The sequence below is a fragment of the Choloepus didactylus genome, chromosome 24 (genome assembly GCF_015220235.1).
Source record: "Choloepus didactylus isolate mChoDid1 chromosome 24, mChoDid1.pri, whole genome shotgun sequence".
In the NCBI taxonomy this organism is placed as follows: Eukaryota; Metazoa; Chordata; class Mammalia; order Pilosa; family Megalonychidae; genus Choloepus; species Choloepus didactylus.
Window position 1 is genome coordinate 264,967 of NC_051330.1, and position 23,657 is coordinate 288,623.

Below are 23,657 nucleotides of genomic sequence, written 5' to 3' on the forward strand. Positions count from 1 at the left end.
GGACCAAGATGGCTTTCTGTGTGGGGTGTCCTGTGGGAGGGGGGCTCTGAGCTTCACTGGGCCGAGGGGCTCAGGGAGAGGGGGGCCCAGGCTCTGGTGGGAGCCTGGCCCTGCGCTGGAGGCCTGGCAGCTGCGGACCCCTGCCCTTGGCAGGCAGCCTGCGTGGGACCAAGTGGACCAGTGCCTGTGGGGCATCTGTCCAGTGCTGGCTCAGGGCCCGCGCCCCCCCGATGCGCCCCTCCCCGCCTGCCCGCGCCCCTCACAGTGTGCCGCTCCCCGCCTGCCCGTGCACCCCTCCCCGCCTGCCCGCGCCCCCCCCCCGGTGCACCCCTCCCCGCCTGCCCGCGCCCCCCCACGCGCGCCCCTCCCCGCCTGCCCTCCCTGGAGGGGGAGGGTGCTGGCACTGCCCCGGGAGCGGCTGCAGATCCCACGGCCGGCCAAGGCCGGAGGGTGCCCTGGGTCTGCTGACAGCGCGGAGGACAGGAGGTGTGCACTCTGGCCTGCTGACCTCGGCCGGCACCTGCCCCCACGGCCCTGCTGCAGGTTGGGGGGCCAGGGCCGAGCCGCGGGGGGAAGGAAGAAGTCAGTTCCTGGGCCAGAAACAGGAAGGCAGGGGGAGTGTGGCAGAGGCCAGGATGACAGCACTTCCTGCTGTGGGAAGGGAAGGACAGGCAGAGACAGACGACAGGCAGGCAGGAAGGATGCGCCTCCTTCAGGCACGTGGGGGCTGGGACGGGCGAAGGGGGGGCGGTGCTCAGGGAGTTTGTTCTTTAAAACCAGAAGCATCTTCTTCAAAGAACAGCAGAGTCTGACACAATCCCAGCCCCAAGGAAGACCTTAGAGGAATCTTTAACCATCCATCCATGCTTTCATCCATCCACCCATCCACCCGTCTACCCATCCATCCCTGCATCCATCCATCCTTTCATCCATCCACCCATCCATCCATTCCTCCACCCATCCATCCATTCACCCATCCAACCATCCATCCATCCACCCATCCACCCATCCATCCATCCATCCATCCTTTCATCCATCCCTCCATCCATCCATCTATCCTTTCATCCATCCACCCATTTACCCATCCATTCACTCATCCAACCATCCACCCATCCTTTCATCCATCCCTCCATCCACCCATCCATCCATCCCTCCATCCACCTATCCATCCCTCCCTCCATCCATCCGTCTACCCATCCATCCCTCCATCCATCCATCCTTTCATCCATCCACCCATCCACCCATCCATTCACCCATCCATCTCTCCACCCATCCATCCTTCCATCCATCCCTCCTTCCATCCATCCGTCTACCCATCCATCCCTCCATCCATCCATCCTTTCATCCATCCATCCATCCACCCATCCATTCACCCATCCAACTGTCCATCCATCCCTCCACCCTTCCTTCCTTCCATCCATCCATCCTTCCATCCATTTATCCATCCATCTTCCCTTCCTTTCATCTGTCCATGCATCCACCCACCCTTCTAGTTTTCCCCCGTCCATCTATCCATTCATCCAACCATCATTTCCTTAACATTCATCCATCTATCCATCCGTCTATTTGTTCATTCAAAAAGTATTTATTGAGCATTTGCTCTGTGCCAGGTGCTGTGCTAGGCATGGGGTGGGGTAGAAATGGTGACTGTCATGGACTCTGACCCATTGAAACTTACTGCCAAATGGAGGAACTGGGAAAATAAATATTAATTAAAGAAACAAATAAGTGAATAGGATAATTAAAAATTGTGATACATGGGATGACATAAGCAACCAGGAGGCTGAGATGGAGCCTGTGGGGGGTCTTGGGGTTTGTAGGGGATGAGGAGGTTATGTCCAAGATGAGGTCTGAAGGTGGGAAGCAGCTGTGCAGGGTGTAGGTGAGGAGGCATATCGGGAGGAAAGGACATGCCAAGGCCCCCGGAGAGGAGGAGCACAGCATGTCTGCAGAGGAGTCTGGAGGTCGTGGTGAGGGGAGAACGTGAACACCAGGTGAGTGGAGCAAGAGCACGTGGGGAGGGGCAGGGGCCAGGAGGGGGTCTCGAGCCTCCTGGAAGTGCGGTGGGAAATCGCAGAGACTTAAGGACGAGAGCGATATGGCCTCGTTTGCGCTTCTAAGACATCATTCTGACAACTGCATGGAGAAGGACTGGAGGTGGCAAGGAGGACCCAGAGGACCAGGCCCTGCAGCAGGAGGGGAGGTGCTGGCTCCAAGATGCATTCGGCCGGCAGGCTCTGGGGGTGGCCTGGGTGTGCCGGGGAGGGACAGGCAGACATCCACAGTGACTCTCAACTGGGAGACAGGAAGTACAAAGGGAGGATCTGTTTGGCAGGGCAGGGAGGGTGCGAGTCTGCAGCTCAGCACTGGAAATGCATAACTCAAGGTGTCTGTGTGGTGTGAGTCAGGTGGACAGTTGGATGCGTAATGTCGGAGTTGAGAGAAGTGGTGTGGGCTGGACGGAGACCCAGATGCTTAGGAGCTGGGGTGGTGGGGAGCAGGCAGCCCAGGAACAGCAGCGTTTAGTGTTGGGCGGAGGAGGAGGATGGGAGAGTGAGGCCCAGGAGCCATCGAGAGCAGCGGACAGCTCTGTTCCCTGCCTTGAGGGGCCCAGGCAGAGGAGGGTGCAGAGTCCCATTGGATCCAGTAGGAATGTTGATGAACTCCTCCCTGGAGGGTGCATGGGGGCTGCACCCAGCAGGTAGATGAGTGAGTGTGAGGGGACGGCGGTGAGCAGACGTGCCTCCTTTAGGGACTTTTGCTATGAAGGGGGTTAGGAAAGAGGGAAATGGCTAGAAGGAATATGAGATCAAGGAGTCATCTTGTTTCGTTTTTAAGATGGGAGAGGATTCCATAGAGAGAGCGCCTGGCGATCGGAAGAGAAAGGAATTGTCTTCAGGAATCAGGCTGAAGGGAGTGGATTCAGGGCACCCTGGAAGGACTGGCCTTGGGAGCGGGAGTGGCAGAGACACAGAGTTTCCAGGAACCCAGCCCTGTGGGTGTGGGCTTTGGAGGTGGGAAGATGAGGTGTCTCCATCTGATGGCTTTCTTCACGCCAAGAGTGCAGGCAGAGGACACACCTGACCATTTAAGATCTGCAAACGTGAAAAGAAAGGGAAAGCAGGCAACACAGGGCTCTGACTTTCCTGCTGCAATGTTCAGCTGCTCAGGGGACGTGGTGGTGGAGGGCTGGAATGGAGGTGAGAAGGCAAGGGAACCACCCTAAGGAGACACCCTGGAATCCACACTGGGCCAGGAAAGAGGTGGTGCTAGCATGGGAAGAATGGATGGTGAGAAAGCATCCTGGTGGAGTCCAGGTGGAATCCCTGGGTGGGAAGTTTGGGTGAGGCGGACGAATTTTGGCAGTGGTGAAACAAGAAGTTCTGAGCAAGAAGGAGAGGAGAAGGTGGAAGAGAAGTGCAAGAAGTCAGGAATTCAGAGATGGTGCACTTTCTGGTGATGCCCAGCTCCTGGGTGTGCCCAGGGAAGTGAGTAACTGAAGGGGACGGGGGGGAAAACTGGCAGGGAGGGATGTTAAAGGCCAGGGTGCTGGTGAGTCACCACTGTGGACACTGAAGTCATGGAGAATGGCATGGATTGGGTGGGGTGGGGGGCGGTGAGCCAGGAGCTATGCTCAGCAGAGAATGAGGGGAAGTGACAAAGGGAGCAGCGGATGGCAGCTTTGGCAGGGAGAGGGAGGTACAAAGAGCATGAGCCTCAAAGGAGTTTCTAGGGGAGGGAGTTGTGACCCCCACCTCCTGCTGTCAGGTAGGCAGCACGTGAGAGCAGAAGCCCCCAGGGACAGTGGTGTCCTCGAAGAATCAGGTTTCAGGTAGACAGGAGGTGGAGGGAACATTCAGAGGACAGCAAGGGGTACAGCAGAGTTCACTGATCACAGAGGGCCAAGTGGAAGGTTAGTGAGGGCAGAAGGGGCATTGGGCTAAGTCAGGGCACTTGGTGACAAAGGAGAGGCTTGCACAAATAGGCAAAATGGTTGGGAAGCACAATGGATGATCTGTTTTAGCACAGTGATCCTGATGCTTCCGTTGATGGTACAGTGGCCTCTAGGAAGGAAACTCCTTCTGGCTCCATCCATCCATGCCACCCCACCCCACCAATCCACCCACCCACCCATCCATCCATCCATCGTCCTTCTGTCCAACCATCTATCCATCTATCCATCCATCTGTCATCTGTCCATCCATCCATCTACCCACCCACCCCACCCACCCATCCATCCATCCATCCATCTTCCATCTGCCCAACCATCCATCCACCCATCTATCCATCCATCCATCTGTCCATCCATCCATCCATCCATCCACCCACAACCCCACTCACCCATCCATCCACTTGTCCACTCATCCATCCACCTACCCACCCACCCCACCCATCCATCCACCCATCCATCCACCCACCTACCCATCTACCCCACCCATCCATCTATCCACCAACCTATCCAACCCATCCACCCATCCTTCTATCTACCCACCCATCACCCATTCATCCACCCATCTACCCACCATCCATCCATCCATTCATCTGTCCATCTGATTATCCATCATTCATCTACCTTTCATCCTTCCAACCACTCCTGTATTCACCCCCTGAATCTTTGTTGCACATCTCTTTCCTGGGCTTAAGAAGAGGAATAAAATACAGTCTCTGTTTTCCTGTGAACAGAAAACCACAGTTCAGTCTGATGAATGTTCTGGCAGTAGAGCCAGAGGAGGGTGAGGCTGACACTGAGTGATGACAACTGCTCCATGGAGGAGGGATGTGCAAACTAGACCTTAAAGGGGGAATTCAGGAGGCTGAGGAAGGAGGCATGGACATCCCTGCTGAAGGGGGAGCAAAGGCACAGACCTGGAGATATGAAAAGGCACTTTAGGACAACACTGAGCGGGCCCATGCCCAGGGAGGGGTGTTGGGAGCTGGGGCTGGAGAGAAAGGTGAAGGACTGGTGTGCCCTGCTAGTGAACTTGAACTTTATCTTGGAAGCAGAAAGGAGTCACCTAAGGAGGCTGAGCTGACAATGGCCACATCCAGGTGTGTGCCTTGGAGGAGGTGCACCCCTGAGAAGAGTGCCGTGGCCTTCCCGGGGCCCCAGTGCAATGCTGAAGACCACACCATGAGGATTTTCCATCTCCCACAGCGACACGACCCCACACACACACACACACACACACACACACACACACACACACACACACACACGCCCAGTTGCACAGCCACTGCACAACGTCCCCCGGCCCGGGGCGGGCGTGGTGCTCTTCGCCGCCCCTCTCCTCGCCAGTGTGCCCTCCCGGCCTCAGGTCAGCCTGCACACGGGGCTCAGCAGACAGCTCTCTGAGCCTCTAACTGTCCCATCTGGAGGACGCCAAGCCCCATCTCACGCCCAACCCGCCCCTGCGTTTCTGTACCTCGGAGGATGGGAGCACCGTCTGCTCGTTGCCTGCACGTGTGCCCAGCTGTGTGCCTGAGACGGCCCTGTCCAGTTTCCACTGCCTGGAAAAATCTCACTTCTCCTTCTAAGCCACACTCAAAAGTGCCAGGTGGGAACCTTCCTCCCTGGCCCCTTCTCTCTGCGCCTGGAGGAGAGCCTGCCTTCTGCTGTGCTCTCGCAGCCCCTGGAACAACCTTTGCTCGCGGCGTGAGTCCCTCTGCCCAGCAGCCCCGGGAGATGCTCAGTGGGGATCTCCCTGGGGCAGGGACTGCAGGTGGGGCCGGGGTCCTGGGGACCTGCCCTGGTGGCAGATCCCAGAGGGAGGAGGCTCCTGGGGCAAAGTACAGGGCACTGGCCACCTCCCGCGACCAGGGCAGGCTGGGTCCTGCGGACAGAAGGGAAGCTGAGGAAGGACTCGGCCAGGCGAGGGGCTGCCTCCTGAGTGCGGCCATGCAGTATGGCTGGGGAGCGGGACTGACCAGCGGGACGGGCCCTTCTGTAAGGGCCTCCTGGCTCTGAGGGGTGGTGCCCCGAAGGGCTGGCCAGGGGGAGGGTCAGCAGGAGGGGGCTCTGGCCAGGCACTGGCTTGTGGCTGCATGGCCAGGGGGTGCTGAAATAAAATCTGGGTGTGTGGAGCGTCCCGTCCTGGTGCCGCCTCCTAGGGCTTCTTGGGGTCACAGTGGGGTGGAACCAAATACGGTGGGTGTTCCCCGGCTCTACCCCAGCCCCTTCAGATGCCAACGTGGCACCCAGGGCCTCGGGCCAACTGGGCCAGGGGGACAGAGGAGCCGCCTCCACGCGCCTGTGGGGCTGGAAGGTGGGGGCTGGGGTGGGGAGGGGGCTGTGCCCCACCCCCGGAGGACAGGGACTTGGGGGAGGGACAGGACGCGGCCCTGGGCGTCCGGCCATGCAGCCCTCCCTTCCTGTTGTCTCATGATGGTCCTGGCAGGAAGCATCTGCCCAGACCTCCCCCGGGGGCTGCTCCCACCCGCCGGGACCCCACCACACTCACACACACACGCGGAGGCACACAGAGCCTCGTGCACCCCACAAGAACATGAGCACCATGCACCAGCATGTCAAGACACAAACACACGCTTGCACGCACACATGCTGCTCACGCATAGACACCCTGGGATATGCACCGTCTGTCACACTCATACACAAGTGCACACAGAACCCACGGTCACAGCCCCACGAACACACAGATCCACACGGACCCACACACCCACACACGTGCACACAGAGCCTCATGCACACCCCCAAGTACATGTGCACACATGCACTAACATGTCAGAGACACGTGACCACACATGCTTGCACACACTACTCAGAGCAAGAGACACACGCTATCTGCCACTCAGCAATACACAATACACACAGAGTCACACGGACAGAGCCCCACGAAACACAGATGCACACTCACAGACACACACACCCCCCCATACTTGCTCCCCACTCCCCCCCCCCCCCCCCCACACTCTGCAGACGCCCCGTGAGGCCTCCAGCTCCGACCCACCCCGGTGCGGTGCCGAGAAGGGCCGGCCGGGGGGAGGGACAGCGGGGGTGGCTCTGGGCAGGCAGTGCCTGGGGGCTGCGTGGCCAGGGGGTGCGGTGTGCAGGGCGTCCTGTCCTTTGGCCGCCTCCTCGGGGTGTCCCCTGGGAGGAAGGCGATGGTTGCGCAGCAGGGCCTGGGTCCCGGTCGGCCTGCAGCAGCGAGGGCTGCAGCAGGGTTTTCACCCGGGGGCAGGTGGACTCATGTGCTGAGGACAAGGCCTCGGTTCTGCGTGTGTGAGCGGAAGGCCCGGGCGCCGGGGGCCTGTCACAAGCCGGGGGGTGGTCTGCAGCTCAGGAGGCTCCAGGCAGAGCCGTGGGGGTCACAACGTCGAGGCAGGGCTGAGGCCCACGGTCAGTGTCCACCTCCCCTTCATGCTGGCAGCTCGAGGTGGAGCCTGGTGGACTTGCTTAGGGGCAGAAGTCAGGGGTCAGCGCTCTGGGTGGGACTGGTGGCAGTGGGGTCAGGGGTCAGCCTGGGATGGAGGTCAGGGGTCATCGCACAGCCCTGCCATCGGAGGTGCCCGGGGTGCACGGGGTGCCGGCTGTGACCCCGGCTGCCCCATCCTTCGCTGGGGTCCGCTCCCGGGGCAGGGGGGGCTGTGGCCGCTTTGTCACCGTCCGTCGTGTAAGCTCAAGACCCCGTGCTGGGCTAACTCTGCCTCTGTCCCAGGCCTGGCGAGCGGCTACTCCATGACCCCCCCGACCCTGAACGTCACGGAGGAGGCGCACGTCATCAACGCCAGTGACAGCCTGTCCCTCTCCTGCAGGTACTCGGACCCCCAGGGCTCAGGGGCTCCCAGGCAGCCGCGTGTGCACAGGGTGTCTGAGGCCCGGGACCCCTGACCCCACACACCCACCAGTCACTTCACGCTGAACACGCAGCACCCTGCGCCCATCCCCGGGCCACCCACACCGACCCCGGGTGACCCACGCTGACCCCAGGTGACCCACGCTGACCCCGGGTGACCCACGCTGACCCCAGGTGACCCACGCTGACCCCGGGTGACCCACACTGACCCCAGGTGACCCACGCTGACCCCAGGTGATCCCATATCCACTGCAGGTCACCTCACACTGACCCCAGGTGACCCACGCTGACCCCAGGTGACCCCACACCGACCCCGAGTGACCCACACTGACCCCGGGTCACCTACACTGACCCTGGGTGACCCATGCTGACCCCGGGTGACCCACACTGACCCTGGGTGACCCCACACTGACCCTGGGTGACCCACACTGACCCCAGGTGACCCCATACCCACTGCAGGTCACCCCACACCGACCCCGGGTGACCCCAAACTGACCCCGGGTGACCCACACTGACCCCAGGTGATCCCATAATCACCCCAGGTCACCCACACTGACCCCAGGTGACCCGAAACTGACCCCAGGTGACCCCATACCCACTGCAGGTCACCCCACACTGACCCCGGGTGACCCACACTGACCCCAGGTGACCCACGCTGACCCCGGGTGACCCACACTGACCCCAGGTGACCCCACACTGACCCCGGGTGACCCACACTGACCCTGGGTCACCTACACTGACCCTGGGTGACCCATGCTGACCCCAGGTGACCCCATACCCACTGCAGGTCACCCCACACTGACCCCAGGTGACCCCAAACTGACCCCGGGTGACCCACACTGACCCCAGGTGACCCCATAATCACCCCAGGTCACCCACACTGACCCCAGGTGACCCGAAACTGACCCCAGGTGACCCACACTGACCCCAGGTCGTCTACACTGACCCCAGGGGTCCCCACACTGACTCCAGGTGACCCCACACTGACCCCGGGTCACCCCACACTGACCCCAGGTGACCCTGCCCTGACCCTGGGTCATCCCACACTGACCCTAAATGACCCCACACTGACCCCAGATGACCCCACACTGGCCCTAGGCCACCTGGCCCCAGCCCCCTGCCCCACAAGGCCCCCAGAGGCGTCTCCCTGCCCGGCCCCAGCTGTGCGCTGAGGCCCACTGCCCACAGCCCCTGGAGCTGGTCAGAGGCCCAGGGCCCCCGGTGTGCCCGGCTGAGCTGTCCCTGCGACACTTGGTGCCCCGGGAGGGGCTCCCCAGCGCTTCTCCCCGGTGGGCAGCCAGGGCCCCCCTCAACCTCCGTGTCCTCCGCCAGGGGCCAGCACCCCCTCGAGTGGGCCTGGCCAGGGGCTCAGGAGGCGCCGGCCAGTGGGGAGAAGGACGGCGAGGACACGGGGGCCGTGCGGGACTGCCCTGGCTCGGACGCCAGGCCCTACTGCAAGGAGCTGCTGCTGAGCGAGGCCCGGGCCAACGACACCGGCCGCTACCACTGCTACTACAAGTACATCAAGGCGCGCATCGAGGGCACCACCGCGGCCAGCACCTACGTGTTTGTGAGAGGTGAGGCCGTGGGGCCGGGGGGCTGGCCGAGACCCCGGGACCCCCAGCTGGGGGCTCACAACAGCGGGAGTGCATTGCTTCCCCTGCCCCTCTCCTGGCTCTGTGCCCTCCGGCCACAGCCCGTGGCGATCTCTGCCTCGGTGGTCACACGGCCACATCTGTCCGTCTGTCGCATGAAGGGCTCACTCTCCCAGCGTGACTTCATTTTGACGTGCCTCTGTAAGGTCATTCCTCCTGCAAAGACCCTATTTCCAATAAGGTCACGTTCTGAGGCTTGAGGATTGGGGGACGTGACAGCCGCCTTCTGCTCCCCCCATAAAGGGGGTCTCCAGGCCGGGCGGAGGCTGGTGCCCAGCACTGCCTTCCACAGCTGCTGGCCCCCGAGCTGGCGGGAGGGAGGCGGGGGTCACCCGGCTGCAGGCTGCCCCAGCGCCCGCCTGCACAGCCCCCAGCCCCGGCCTCTCGCCGCAGACTTGGAGCAGCCGTTCATCAACCCGCCCGGCACGCTCCTGGTCAGCCGGAAGGACTACATGTGGGTGCCCTGCCTGGTGTCCACACCCGGCCTCAACGTGACGCTGCGCTCGGTATGGGCTCCCCCACCCCCGGGAACGGCGGGCTCGGGGCAGGGCCAGGAGGAGGGGGCGCCTGACGGGCTCGTGTCCCCCCAGCAAAGCACGACCCTGCAGCCGGACGGGGACGAGGTGGTGTGGGACGATCAGCAGGGCATGCGGGTGCCCGTGCCGCTGCTGCGGGAGGCCCTGTACCTGCAGTGCGAGACCTCCGTGGGCGGCCAGACCTTCCTCTCCAACCCCTTCCTCGTGCACATCACAGGTAGGGCCCGGGTGGGACCCCTCCCCGCACCCGCTTCCCGCCTCGGGGTGCATCCTGCGAGGACTGTGCATGTGTCTGCAGGCAACGAGCTCTACGACATCCAGCTGTTCCCCAAGAAGTCGCTGGAGCTGCTGGTGGGGGAGAAGCTGGTCCTGAACTGCACCGTGTGGGCCGAGTTCAACTCGGGCGTTACCTTCGCCTGGGACTACCCGGGGAAGCAGGTGAGGTTGGCGCACCTGCCAGGGCTCCTGCCCACCCCCACCGCCCGCCCGGTGTGCAGAGGGGGCACCGCCCGCCCGGGTCCCGAGGGTGGGCTCTGCAGAGCGGCCCTGACGCCGGCCTCCCTGGGGCGCAGGCGGAGCGGGGCAGGTGGGTGCCCGAGCGGCGCTCCCAGCAGACGCACACCGAGCTCTCCAGCGTCCTGACCATCGTCAACGTCAGCCAGCACGACCTGGGCCCGTACGTGTGTGAGGCCAGCAACGGCGTGCAGCGGTTCCGGGACAGCACCGAAGTCATCGTGCATGGTAGGGCCCGGGCCCCCGTGTCCCCCGCTCGCCCGTGTGATCAGGCGTCGTCCTGCCCACAGTGTGGCCGCAAGTCTGAAGCCAGAGGCCAGGGTGCGCCCAAGCAGCAGGAGGCCCAGCCAGGGCCAGGGGCCGCTCGGCTCGTCTGGCTGCTGGGGGCACAGACCTGCAAACCCCCAGCAGGGGTCGGCTTCACGCTGGTTCCTCCTGTCCGGCAGAGAAGCCCTTCATCAGCGTGGACTGGCTCAAGGGCCCCATCCTGGAGGCCACGGCGGGAGACGAGCTGGTGAAGCTGCCCGTGAAGCTGGCCGCGTACCCGCCGCCGGAGTTCCAATGGTAACGGCCCCGGCTCCCCTCCCTGGGCTGCCCCACCAGGACACACGCTGCAGGGGCCCGAAGGCACATCTGCACAGGGGCACTTCCCCCACTCCCTAGCAGCGGTGCAGGGTTTCCAGTGGAGGGAAGGTTGTTTGTTGCTGCTCAACCGTGAAAAGATGTTTGTCGTGGCTCTCGGTTGTGTGTGGGTGTGGTGGGCAAAGCGAGGGGCTTCATTTAGCTGCTTCCCGCGTAGACTTGGTGTCTTCAAGGCCCCCCCCAGCTGGACCAACACCCTAAACCCCAGGCTTGCCACGCAGCCGTGACCTTGGGTTTCCCACCCGGAGATTTGGAGCAGCCACGGGGGGCAGGCAGTTATGGCGCCCAGCCCTGAGCCAGGCCTGAGCTGAATGGCCATGAGCGAGGGGCTCCCAGGGGGGCCTGCCAGCTGCGGGGCCCGAGGCCCTGGGTCTGTGATGAGGACAGGGTGGGCCAAGAGCAGCCCCTCCCCAGGAAGGCACGGCACCCTCCCTCCACGCACCCCTCGGTGCAGACGAGCCCGAGGAGCCTCACCCACTCCAGCCGAGGCGTCTCCCGCTGAGCAGGGCAACCGCTTCGGAAAGGCTGGAGCCGGGCAGGCGGATCCCCAGCCAGGATCCCACCTTGTTGGCCAGGAGCCTTCAGGCAAGACCAAGGTGCCCTGAGCCTGGGGTGACCCTTCCTGTGTCTCCAGACCCCCGGGGTAGGGTCCCGCTGTGCCCCCAGCCTCCTGCTGCAGCGTGCAGCCTTTTACCTGCCCGCAGCGTGGCCCCAGCTGCAGTTCCTGGAGCCCCCGTGGCCCTGCCCCTGCCCTACAAAGCCAATGGCTGGAGCCCTGCTATCTCCAGGGTCCGGGACAGGCCCAACCCTTGGCCGGCTGGGTGCCTCTCGGCGTGGTGTTTCCATCTGAGCCTTTGAACACTTGCCTTTCTCTTCTCCCGTGGCCAGTCCCTGCCTCTGAGAAGCGCTCCACTGGCCCTGCTGCCCACCCCAGCCACTCCGGTGGTTACCAAGCTCTGCAGGTGCCACAAGGGAGAGCCCTCAGCTTCTGAGGCACCCAATAAGTCAGTGAGTGGATGGATAGTCTGACGGACGGACAGACAAGCTCCTGAAGTGCCTCTCGTGGGCCTGGTCCTGTGCACACTTTACATTCCGTAGCGCAGGGAGCTGCACACCGCGCTGCAGGGTGTCTGCTGTTTGCCGGGTTTGCATCCGAGACCGAGGCTGACAGCAGTGCAGGGGTTTGTCCGGGGTCGCGGATCTGGCTGGTGGGGAAACCGAGAGTCCGTCCCTCTGCAGCAGAGCTGTCGCGCCTGAGCTCTGCTCTCTGCATTCCTGGGGCTGTTCTAGCAAAATGTCATCTCCCGGTCCAGGGGCTGGAAGTCCAGAATCGAGGTGTCTTCAGGTCTCTGAGGTCTGGAGTGTCTGGCGGTGGCTCGTGGCTTCGCTCAGTCTGCCCCACGGCCTTCCTTCTCTCCCTGTCTGTCCCCTGCTCGCCGTGTCCAAGCTCCTCTTAATAAGGACACTGGTCGTGTTGAATCAGGCCCCACCTTAGTCCAGTTTGGCCTCCTAACTGACCTCATCTTCACAGCTCGGACGTGAGCAGTGGCACTGATATTTCGGGCGACCAGGTTCAATCGTGGCGCCTGCCCGGTGCTGCTCGGTCCTGCCCCGCGCTGCCTTCCCCTGTCACCCCGGGCAGTCACGTCCCCTGAGCCCCGGCTGGGGTGGGGCGACCCTGTGGGTGCCCTGCCCGAGAGGCATCCCGAGGCCCCGGGTGTCCCCAGCTCCCTGTCGTGTGCCCATCGCAGCACCCGCCTCTGGCTCAGCACACACAGCACCGAGGAGGATGGCTGCTGCCCGGGGGGGCTGTCTCCATCAGCACCAGAGCTCGGGGATCAGGCACAGCTGCCTGGAGGAATTCCAGCTGTGTGTGAGGCATCCATCCCTTCATTCATTCATTCATTTGTGCACACAACAGTCGATGAGCACCTACCGTGCTGGGTGCTGGGCTGTGGACTGAAGACAGCCCCTGCTCTCGGGGAGCTGCAGTTCAGTGGGAGAAATGTACAATCAATGAGCGCATGCATGCAAAAACCAGGCGCCAAGGAGCAGTAAGGCAGTGGAAGCACAGAGAGCTGGGCCCCGTGGGGTCCAGCACGGCCGTGGTGGCGTCTCTGTGAGTGGGATTCTGAGCAGAGACCTGAAGAAGGAAGGTGGGAGCCGTGCAGATACCAGAGGAGACAGCACTCCATGCAGGGGGCACGGGACGTGCAAAGGCCCCGAGGGGGCAGCAGGGAAGCCGGTGGCTGGAGAGCATCGGTGGAAGGGCAGAGCCAGAGCCCGGGGTGGGGGGGCACGCCACGGAGCTTTCGCAGGCCCCGGAGGATTCTGAACCGTGCTCCGTGTCCCGGCTGCGGAAGGCAGGCCCGTGGGCGCGGACGGAGCAGAGATTGGGCGGCTGCACCCGGTGGGAACGCGGTCTCCTGCTCCTTGTAGGAGGACCTCAGACCCCGGGGGACGTGCCGCAGGGCCAGGAGCCATCGCTCCCCCTCCCCACACCCCTGCCGGCCCCTGGCCTTTACGTTCCTGCCTCCCTCAGCCCCCCACAGTGCATTCCGGTTGTGAGGGCTGGAGCTGGGGGCGCAGACCCCGCAGTCCCTGAACCCCTCTCCCGGACCAGGTTCAAGGATGGAAAGCCGGTGTCCGGGCGCCACAGCCCCCACGCCCTGGCGGTCAAGGAGGTGACGGAGGCCAGTGCGGGCGTCTACACCCTGGTCCTGTGGAACTCAGCCGCTGGCCTGAGGCGCAACATCAGCCTGGAGCTGGTGGTGAACGGTACACGCGGGCGGGTGGCGGGCGGCGGGCCGGGGGTGGTGGGGCCGCGCTGACGGGCTCTGCTGTGCCCCCAGTGCCCCCCCACATCCACGAGAAGGAGGCCTCCTCCCCCAGCATCTACTCCCGCCACAGTCGCCAGACCCTCACCTGCACGAGCTACGGGGTGCCCCCGCCCCTCGGTGTCCAGTGGTTCTGGAGGCCCTGGACACCCTGCAAGACGTTCGCCCAGCGCAGCCTGTGAGTGGGGCCTCAGTCCCGTCCCCCACCCGCCCCAGCCCCCATCTCACAGCCCCGTCCCCAGCCTCAACCGCGTCCTCTCCGCGGAGCCAGCTCTAGACTCGGCCCTAAGCCGAATCCCTCACTCTGCCCCAGACTGGACGGTCACCGGTGCCGTCACCTGGCCTGGCCAGAGAGGCCTGAGCACAGCCGGGCCCTCCCTTGGATCTGCCCATCACCCAGCCGGCCTGGGCTGGACACCAGTGACGGGTCTCCCCACCCAGCCCCCCTCGCAGGGGACGGCAGGCCACAGAGCACATGGAGCCTGGGTGCTGGCCGGAAGGCACTGGGGAGCCAAGGAGGGTGTTTGAGCACGGGAGTGATGGCTCAGAGTCACCATTTAGCCAGACCCTGTGGGACAGGGTGGAGGATGCACAGACGAGCGGGAGCCCAGTTCGGGGGGCAGCCACACCGCAGAGGGGCCGAGGCTCCGCGATGCCCGAGGCTCCTAGGGCACTGAGTTCTGCTCTACATGCTCGGCACCTCCAGATTCGGCATCCCTCTCCCCTCATGCTCCACCAACTGGGGGAGCCCCGTGAGCCCCTGTCTGCTCCACAAGGGGCAGAAAAGAGCCTGGAGCATGGGGTGCACGTGAGCTGTGAGTAGGGGTGGCACACACAGACCGGCTGGAGGGTGACCGCAGAGCCAGGGGCTGCTATGCGGGCAGCGGGGGCCTGTCCTGTTGGGGACGGTCACATGTGATGGGCTGCAGAGGGTAAGGAGGCGAGAGACAGAGTCTGGAAACTAAGCTCTGCCCCCACCGCATCCCTGGGTCACCCCGGGGCCCCAGGCCTTGCCCCCCTCAGTGTGCAAAGGGGACTCTGAGTAGAACCAGGATGTCCTGCTGCCCCCAGCCCCGGCCCTCCCTGCCCCAGCGCTGACCTGCCCGGCCCCTCCCCGTCCCCAGCAGCAGGCGGCAGCAGCGGGACCGCATGCCCCAGTGCGGGGACTGGAGGGAGGTGACCACGCAGGACGCCGTGAACCCCATCGAGAGCCTGGAGACCTCGGCGGAGTCTGTGGACGGCAGGAACAAGGTGCGAGTCAGCCTGGGTCCCGCACGGCCACGGTGGGGAGAGGGAGGCCAGGGGGGTCCTCCCTGGCCCGTCTGCCACCAGTTTCCAACCTGCAGGCAGCACTTTTGCGGGGAGAGTGGAGGGTCAGGGGGCCGCTCTGCGGCAGCTCTGGGACCCGGCCCCCTGCCTGCAAGCGGACAACAGGCCGGACTTCCGGCTGCTCCCTGACAAGGAGGCCGAGACCCCCACCACCCACAGATCCAGGCTTGGGGGGACCCGGGGGCGGCGTTGGGGTCCAACCAGGCCACCATGGAGGGCTGCCGAGCCGCTGGCCCAGCCTGGGGGCAATGCCGAGAAGCGGCCAGGCGGGAGGGGGCCAAACAAAGGCACCCGCTTCCTACAGTCACTTCCTGTTTTCCCACACACCTCCAGAGCCTCTTCCTGCTCCGGGCCTGGCCAGGAAGTGCCCGGCTGCGGAGGGGCCTGTCTTCAGTTGCTGGGCAGGGCCAGGGCCCTCTCTCCTCCCCTGCTCCCCAAGCCTCCTCTGGGTGCCGGGACCCGGCCAGTACCCTAGGCAGGTGCTGTGGGCAGCCCCTGAGCATCTGTCACTAGGACCCCACACGGTGACGAGCTGCTGACCTTGGGCCACGACCTGCCCCAGTCCAGGAGCCCCTGGATGAGCCCACTGAGCCCAGAGCCAAGCCGGCTCCTGCCCCTCCTCAACACAGCCACACCGAGCCCAGTCACTGCCTAACGCTATCCTGGTGCTGTCCCTTGACTGTCCTGGGGAGCCACCTGCCTCACACACCTGGATGCTCTCTGGGCCTTGGCCATTTCCAGTCCAGTGCCTCAGTTTCCCCTGTTGCTCTGCAAGGCCTCCTTGCAGAAAGGGAGGGTGGTGGTGGTGGGGGAGATGGGGCCAGCAATGGACTCGGGTGGCTGTGCTCTGCCCAGACGGTGAGCAGACTGGTGATCCCGGATGCCAACGTGTCCGCCATGTACAAGTGTGTGGTCTTCAACAAGGTGGGCCGGGACGAGCGGCTCATCTACTTCTACGTGGCCAGTGAGTGACCGCGTGGCCTCCTAGGGCTGGGCCCCTTGGGGAAGCGGGGCCGGGAGAGAGTGAGGAGACCCAGGTGACCGAGGGCCATCCGGGGAGAGGCCAGGTCAGCAGCCTGTGACGGGGGTGTGTCCACTGGGCTGGGACAGCATCCGATGCCCCCAGCCCTGGAGGTGCCTTGCCCAGGGCTGCCCTCCTGCTCCCCCAGCTCCACTCAGCTCCACCTTGGCCCATCCCCAGCCTTGGAAGCCCCACACCTCACAGGTTCATTCAGCCCCAGGGAGAAGAGCCATAGATTCCTCAGATTTTTCAAATGTGTTGGTGACCTCAGGAAAGCTAAGGCATCCAGGAGTGGACAGTCACTGGGTCAAGGGGCATAGCAAGAGGGTGTCTGGCAAAGCAGAAAGGGAAGGGACCTGGAAGGCGCCTGAGAGAACACTGTGGGGTGCTGGGGGTGGAGGGGGGAGCCCAAAGGAGCCTGACAGGGAATGGCCAGGGCAGCAAAAGGCAACTGCTCAAAGCTGATGAAGTCGTTTCAAGGAAAGCAGAGAGGGTGACTGGCTTTCCCAGGGAGTCTTGGGACTGATGAGCTGGGCCCCAAGGAGAGGAGGGGCAGCAACCCCGTCGGGGCTTGTTGGAGGGGGTTGCCAGTGGGAGGTGAGCAGGGAGGAGGCTCGGCCAGGCTCGCGTGGGAGAACTGGGCCCTCTGTTCAGACGACATGGGAGTGGGTTCCTGGGCCGTGTCCCCGCTCAGATACACACAGACCCGCACACGTGGGGAGCTGAGTGAGGTGGGAACGGTGGAGAGCCAGCACCGGGCAGTGCCACGGCCTTCCCGCCTCCCCAGCCATCCCCGACGGCTTCAGCATCGAATCGGAGCCATCCGAGGATCCCCTGGAGGGCCAGGCCGTGCGCCTGAGCTGCCGGGCGGACAACTACACCTACGAGCACCTGCGCTGGTACCGCCTCAACCTGTCCACGCTGCACGACGCGCACGGGAATCCGCTGCTGCTCGACTGCAAGAACGTGCACTTGTTCGCCACGCCGCTGGCAGCCAGCCTGGAGGAGGCGGCGCCCGGGGCGCGCCACGCCACGCTCAGCCTGAGCATCCCCCGCGTGGCGCCCGAGCACGAGGGCGACTACGTGTGCGAAGTGCAGGACCGGAGAAGCCACGACAAGCACTGCCACAAGAAGTACCTGTCCGTGCAGGGTGAGCCGGGGCCTCCCTTCTCCGAGAGCCTTCCCGGCTTCTAACTTTGCTTCCCCGCGTGAGCCTCGACCTCGTGCATCTCAAGCGCCGGGATGCGGCGCTGCCCGGCCCTCCTGCCCCCGCGCGCAAGCCCCTTCCTCACCTCGGGCGTCCTGCGATCCTCCCACCCTTGGGTCCCCTCCCCACCCTCTGCCCCCAAACCTGGTGGGACCCCTTCGAGGGTGCCCTCCTGCTCCCTGCAGCTCCACTTAGCTCCCCCGCATCCCCACCCCCAGCCCTGGAAGCCCCGCGGCTCACGCAGAACCTGACCGACCTCCTGGTGAACGTGAGCGACTCCCTGGAGATGCGGTGCCGGGTGGCGGGCGCCCACGTGCCCAGCATCGTGTGGTACAAGGACGAGAGGCCTCTGGAGGAGGAGTCTGGTAGGTCCTCGCGCCCGGGTGCAGAGTGGGCCCCGCCGACCAGCCCCCTGAATTCCCACCTGCACCCCCCGCCCCTCGGCTGCAGGGATCGACCTGGCGGACTCGAACCAGAAGCTGAGCATCCAGCGCGTGCGCGAGGAGGACGCGGGCCGCTACCTGTGCAGCGTGTGCAACGCCAAGGGCTGCGTCAACTCCTCCGCCAGCGTCGCCGTGGAAGGTCCGGCCTGGGCGCGCCGCTCCGCCCTCCTTCCCGCCCCGCGCCTTCCCGCAGCCACCTGGCGCCCGCCGGGCCGCCCCGGGGGCGCTTCCCACGGTGTGCGCCCCGTCCCCCTACCCCGGCCCCTTTCTGCCCACCCAGGCGCGGAGGACAAAGGCAGCATGGAGGTCGTAATCCTGGTGGGCACCGGGGTTATCGCCGTCTTCTTCTGGGTCCTTCTCCTCCTCATCTTCTGTAACATGAGGAGGGTGAGTGTCCCTCCCCACACACAGACGCACACACGCTGAGTGTCTCCCCCAGTTCCTCACGGGGTCTCCGGTGCATGTCCCCACCCTGGCCCGCCCTTAAGATAAAGAATAAAGTCGCCATCCTGGCTCCGCGGGACTTGGGGTTGTGCTGCCCGCCTGAAGCCGCCTGTCGGGGGAAAGTTCCCAGGCGGCTTCTCCCTGCTGGGCTGGGACCAGGCAGCCGCTGCCCTCTGTCTGTCTGCCCTGATGGAGAGCCCGACAGAAGGCCTGTCTGCGTGGACAAAGCTCTGCCTGAGCCCCAGTGTGTGTCCTGATCCGTGAGCTGTCCCCCCCCCTGCAGCCAGCCCACGCCGACATCAAGACCGGCTACCTGTCCATCATCATGGACCCCGGGGAGGTGCCCCTGGAGGAGCAGTGCGAGCACCTGTCCTACGATGCCAGCCAGTGGGAGTTCCCCCGCGAGCGGCTGCACCTCGGTGAGGCCCCAGCATGGCGGCCTGCGGTGGGCGCCGGGAGCGCCTTCTTGCCCAGAACTCGTGCCAGGACGGCCCACCTAACCCCCACCTGGCCTGACTTGTCCATCTGGGCTGCATCCCCAGAACCGCGGCCAGGGCTCCCAGTTCCCAGGCCCCTGGGGTCACGCCCTGTGGCTCCGGGCAGGGTGGGCCCATCACACCTGCCGGGAGAGGATGCGCGGCCTTCCTGTCTGCTGTCTCTGCCTCTCCTCCCCGCTCCGCTCCCCTGTGCTCTTCCTGTTTGGCAGAGAAGCTCCCGATTTTCCTCCCCCTGCGGAGCCTTCCTTCCCAGCCCTCGGGACAGGTGGCTCCTGCTGCCCACCCCTCTCCCCACCTGGAACCCACTCCCTGCCCCCCGCAGGGAGAGTCCTGGGCCACGGGGCCTTCGGGAAGGTGGTGGAAGCCTCGGCTTTTGGCATCAGCAAGGGCAGCAGCTGTGACACCGTGGCCGTGAAAATGCTGAAAGGTGTGGGGGCGGCGGCGGGCTGACGGGGCTGTGGTGCGGGAAGGGAAACCGAGGCCCGGAACTAGAGGCTGGGTCAGGGCACTGCTTCCCAACCCCACCCGGACTGGCCGGGACCCTGCGCCCCGCGCCGGCAGAGCGCTGACCGCGCCTTAGGCGGGGGAGGAGGGGCGCGCAGGGACCCCGCGAGGCTCCTGTCCTCTCCAGAGGGCGCCACGGCCAGCGAGCACCGCGCCCTGATGTCGGAGCTCAAGATCCTCATCCACATCGGTAACCACCTGAACGTGGTCAATCTCCTGGGCGCCTGCACCAAGCCCAACGGTACGGAGCTCGGCGGCCTGCGGCGGGCACCGGCGATGGGGGTGGGAGACGGCAGTTATACTTGGAAAGGGGCGGGAGCGGGGGGAGCCTAGGTGGGGTGGAGGGGGAGGCCGGGGTGCCCGGGTCACCAGGCGTCCCCATCTGCCCGGCCCCGTCCCAGGCCCCCTCATGGTGATCGTGGAGTTCTGCAAATACGGCAACCTCTCCAACTTCCTGCGCGCCAAGCGGGACGCGTTCAACCCCTACGCGGTAAGGTTCCCCCGGGCGGGAACTCGGCTGGTGAGCCGGGTGGCGGGGATCCCCTCTAAACCCTCTGCGTGCATCCCCAGGAGAAGTCCCCCGAGCAGCGCCGGCGCTGGTGCGCCATGGTGGAGAGCGCCAAAGCTGACCAGCGGAGCCGGCGGGGAAACAGTGACAGGGCGCTCCTCTCTCGGCTCCGGATGGGCAAGGGCGTGGTGGGGCGGACCCCTCCACTCCCGGAGGGTAAGAGCCTGGCCTCTCCGTGCTCAAGGTGCCTGGTCGGCTCGGTGACACCTCAAGATCGAGGGATCCCAGGATAAGCCCACCGGGTGCAGTTTGGGAAGGGGCCTACTCAGGCTATGGACCGACACGATGCAGGAGCAGGAGTGTATACGCCGATGAGTGTGTCATCGACTCTGCTCTAGGAAGGGAGGACCCCTTGGGGACAGTTTTGGGACATTCAAGTTGGGTTTCACAGGATGAATAGGAGTTTGCCTCACATGGGAAGTGGTCCAGGCTGAGGTGGCATGTGCAGGGGTCCAGTGGAACTGTTTTCTGGGTTCTGGGAGCAGGGAGTGTATATCCCAGAGAGTGGAGGCAGGGGATGGGGTGGGGGTGACTTACTTCTTAGTGAGTGCTGGGGGCCTCAGGGGTAAGGCCAGGAGAGTTGCCCCATCAGGGTTGGGTGAACCAAAGCTCCCTTGGGGGCTGGGTGGAAGGTGGGGGTCCCCGGGGAGGCCCCTCCTGAGCCTGGCTCACTCCTTGCAGCCGAGGACCTGTGGCTGAGCCCGCTGACCATGGACGACCTGGTCTGCTACAGCTTCCAGGTGGCCCGAGGGATGGAGTTCCTGGCCTCCCGCAAGGTGAGCCGCCCCTGAGAGGAAAGGAGCGCAGACCCGCCAGCCTGCCGAGATGTGCTCGGCGGCCACGGGCCCTGTCTGCCTCCACAGCCTCCTCTGCTGCCCCCACCATTCCACGAGCCGCCCCTGGAGAGTCCTGTGGGGTGCAGCACTGTCCCAAAGGAGCAGGGCACCAGGCATGACTGTCGCCCCGGGGTGGGGGGCTGCTCTGACTGCCCCCCGCACCTCCTAGTGCATCCACAGAGACTTGGCTGCTCGCAACATCTTGCTGTCAGAAAATGACGTGGTGAAGATCTGCGACTTTGGCCTTGCCCGGGACATCTACAAAGACCCTGACTACGTCCGCAAGGGCAGCGTGAGTGCGAGCATCTCTCCAGGGAGGGAGACGGGCTGGGCGGGACCAGGGACCCCTGCCCAGGCTGCGAATGGAGTTGGTGCTTTGCCCCGCACCTGGGTCGCGTTGGAGGCCGCTGGATGGGCAGAGGCGGACCCCGTGTGGGCCCACCTTGGAGATGCGCAGGTGATGGGGGTGGGAGGTGCCCCAGCAGAGGCGGAGAGGCGCTGACTCCTGAGTGAGCACCCAAAGCCGGTCAGGAGCGTGCCGTGGGGAGGGGGATGAAATGGTCCGGGTGCCGGCGGCCACCCTGCCCGGGCGTGGAAGGCGTCTGTCCTCCCCTCTGCCTCACAGGTGTGCCTTAGCAGAAGCCTGCTCTGTAAGGTGTGAGGGGAGGGTAGTGGGGTGCAGGGGCTGGGGTGCCCGTCAGGAAGGTAGGTGCCACGAGAGGGAGAGAGACAGACGGACTGGGAGGATGCATCAGGAGAGAAGGGGCCCCGGGACCTCCAGGCTTCTAGTGCGGGGCCCCAGCGGATACAGCCTGTTTGCTGGAGGGTGGGGGGACTGTCAGAGGAAAAGGGGTTCAGGGGCTGATGGGGGAGGGTATGCAGGGTCCTGGCCCCACAGGAGGCTGAGTGAGGTCTGGTGCTGGAGGAGGGGGTGCTGCGCGCCCCGAGAGAGCACAGGGGCAGAGAGGGGCTGGGGCAGCCAGGGAAGCAGCAGTGGGGAGTGGGAGAGCCAGAGGGCGGGATGGGAGGGAGGAGATCAGAGCAGGGGCTGTCGGAACCCGCTGGGTGGGTGCGGCCAGGGCAGCCTCTCGGGGGGCACAGTTCCGAAGCCCCCGCGAGTCTGCGGGAGAAGAGGGGGCTGCCCGAGGGCTTGGCCTCTGCCCTCCCCGGGGTCCAGGCGCTGCCACACCACCTCCCGCTCCCAGGCCCGGCTGCCCCTGAAGTGGATGGCACCCGAGAGCATCTTCGACAAGGTGTACACCACGCAGAGCGACGTGTGGTCCTTCGGGGTGCTGCTCTGGGAGATCTTCTCCCTGGGTGAGTGGGGGGCCAGGGAGCCGGGTTGGGGGGCTGGAGACGTGCCCTTTGGTGGGTGGCATGCAGGGGCCTCGTGGGCACCTGCGCTGATTCCACCACAGAACATGCACTCACACAGGGCCTGAGATGGGTGCTGGGGCCCCGCCCAGGTCCTCCCCGATCTCCCCCCTCTCTGGCTGAGCCCCTTCCTCACCTGCTGCTTGGAGGGTGCTGCCCCTGCACTCGTGGGGTGGGGGGAATCCCAGGGGGCCAGGGCCTCTGCAGAGCTGCATGAAGAGGGGCCAGGACCATGGGGCAGAGTGGGTGGGGGGAGAAGGGGGTCAGGGCAGGCGATCGCGAGGGGTGGGCCCCAGAGACCTGGATTTAAGTGTCCTTTGGAAAGGGCAAGTTACTCTGACTCTTAAAAAGGGCCTCTGGGGCTGCTGCATAGAGAATGGGTCTGGGGGTGGGGAAACAGAGGGGGCAGTAGGAGCTGCTGTCGGGAAGGACGTCGGGAAGGTTGGATGCTCGGACGCGGCCGACAGGATGTGGGGAGGGGTTGGGGGGTTCAGAGAAGGCACCCTCTGGCCCTGGCAACAGGCTTGGGGCAGTGCTTTGGCTGAAACTGGTTCAACCCCGGCCCCCCTTGTCCCCAGACATCTTGGCAGGATGTTGGGGTACCCCCGGTGACCTTCCAAGTGGGCGGCTTTGTCCTCTTGTAACCAAACGAAAACCTAGAGCGCCTGCCAGTGGGGGTGGGGGGGAAACATGGGGGCGTCGGGGACCGAGGCAGTGCACATGAGCTGTGGGCTCCCCACCCACCCTCGTCCGTCCCGTCCCGCTGTCAGGGGCTTCCCCGTACCCCGGGGTGCAGATCAACGAGGAGTTCTGCCAGCGGCTCAAAGACGGCACCCGGATGAGGGCCCCGGAGCTGGCCACGCCTGCCATGTGAGAGCCGATTGGGCACGGGGGGCGGGCATGGGGGCGATGGGGATGGACACGGGGGCCGTGCAGGTGTGGGGTCGGGCCCAGGGGTCGGGGCCCAGGGGAGGGGTGCAGGCTCGCATTCTCTCTCCCCCTCCCCGAGCCACCCACTCCCCTGTTCCACAAGCCCTCGGCACCTGCCACACACTGACCCAGGGCAGACGGAGGGAATGGAACAGGCCGGGGCCACAGCCCTGAGGACCCACCCGAGGACCCTGTAACTCTGACCTGGGATGGGACCCCAGGGAGGTGGCACGGGGACTCTGAGAACACCCAAAATCATCGGGGTGACCCTGAGCATGAGTCCGGAGGTGGGAGATGGGGGTGCGCTCCGAGCACCGTCCCCCGACCCCGCTCCGTCCTGCAGATGCCACATCATGCTGAGCTGCTGGTCCGGAGACCCCAAGGCCAGGCCTGCGTTCTCGGAGCTGGTGGAGGTCCTGGGGGACCTGCTCCAGGGCGGGGGCCTGCAGGTGAGTGCCCCCCATTCGCCCTGGCTGCCCAAGCCCCTTCTGCAGCCCCGGCCTCTCAAGG

The 23,657-nt window shown here is 64.8% G+C and overlaps 1 protein-coding gene across 3 annotated transcripts in view; it reads left to right on the forward strand.

Moving 5' to 3' along the window:
- Positions 1–23,657, forward strand: part of FLT4 (fms related receptor tyrosine kinase 4) — a 43,620-nt gene that overhangs the window by 11,452 nt on the left and 8,511 nt on the right. For 2 of the 3 annotated variants that reach the window (XM_037817683.1, XM_037817685.1), the window contains exons 2-26: positions 7,674–7,770; positions 9,144–9,388; positions 9,860–9,972; positions 10,057–10,219; positions 10,301–10,440; positions 10,575–10,743; positions 10,962–11,079; positions 13,781–13,935; positions 14,010–14,172; positions 15,119–15,245; positions 16,179–16,287; positions 17,132–17,494; positions 17,770–17,916; positions 18,002–18,133; positions 18,275–18,381; positions 18,722–18,857; positions 19,258–19,362; positions 19,567–19,680; positions 19,841–19,929; positions 20,010–20,163; positions 20,689–20,783; positions 21,013–21,135; positions 22,049–22,160; positions 22,988–23,087; positions 23,491–23,596. In XM_037817683.1, the coding sequence (XP_037673611.1) occupies positions 7,674–7,770; positions 9,144–9,388; positions 9,860–9,972; positions 10,057–10,219; positions 10,301–10,440; positions 10,575–10,743; positions 10,962–11,079; positions 13,781–13,935; positions 14,010–14,172; positions 15,119–15,245; positions 16,179–16,287; positions 17,132–17,494; positions 17,770–17,916; positions 18,002–18,133; positions 18,275–18,381; positions 18,722–18,857; positions 19,258–19,362; positions 19,567–19,680; positions 19,841–19,929; positions 20,010–20,163; positions 20,689–20,783; positions 21,013–21,135; positions 22,049–22,160; positions 22,988–23,087; positions 23,491–23,596 (3,482 nt within the window). The remainder of the gene's footprint in view (positions 1–7,673; positions 7,771–9,143; positions 9,389–9,859; positions 9,973–10,056; positions 10,220–10,300; positions 10,441–10,574; positions 10,744–10,961; positions 11,080–13,780; positions 13,936–14,009; positions 14,173–15,118; positions 15,246–16,178; positions 16,288–17,131; positions 17,495–17,769; positions 17,917–18,001; positions 18,134–18,274; positions 18,382–18,721; positions 18,858–19,257; positions 19,363–19,566; positions 19,681–19,840; positions 19,930–20,009; positions 20,164–20,688; positions 20,784–21,012; positions 21,136–22,048; positions 22,161–22,987; positions 23,088–23,490; positions 23,597–23,657) is intronic. The other variant, XM_037817684.1, reaches the window with a different exon arrangement.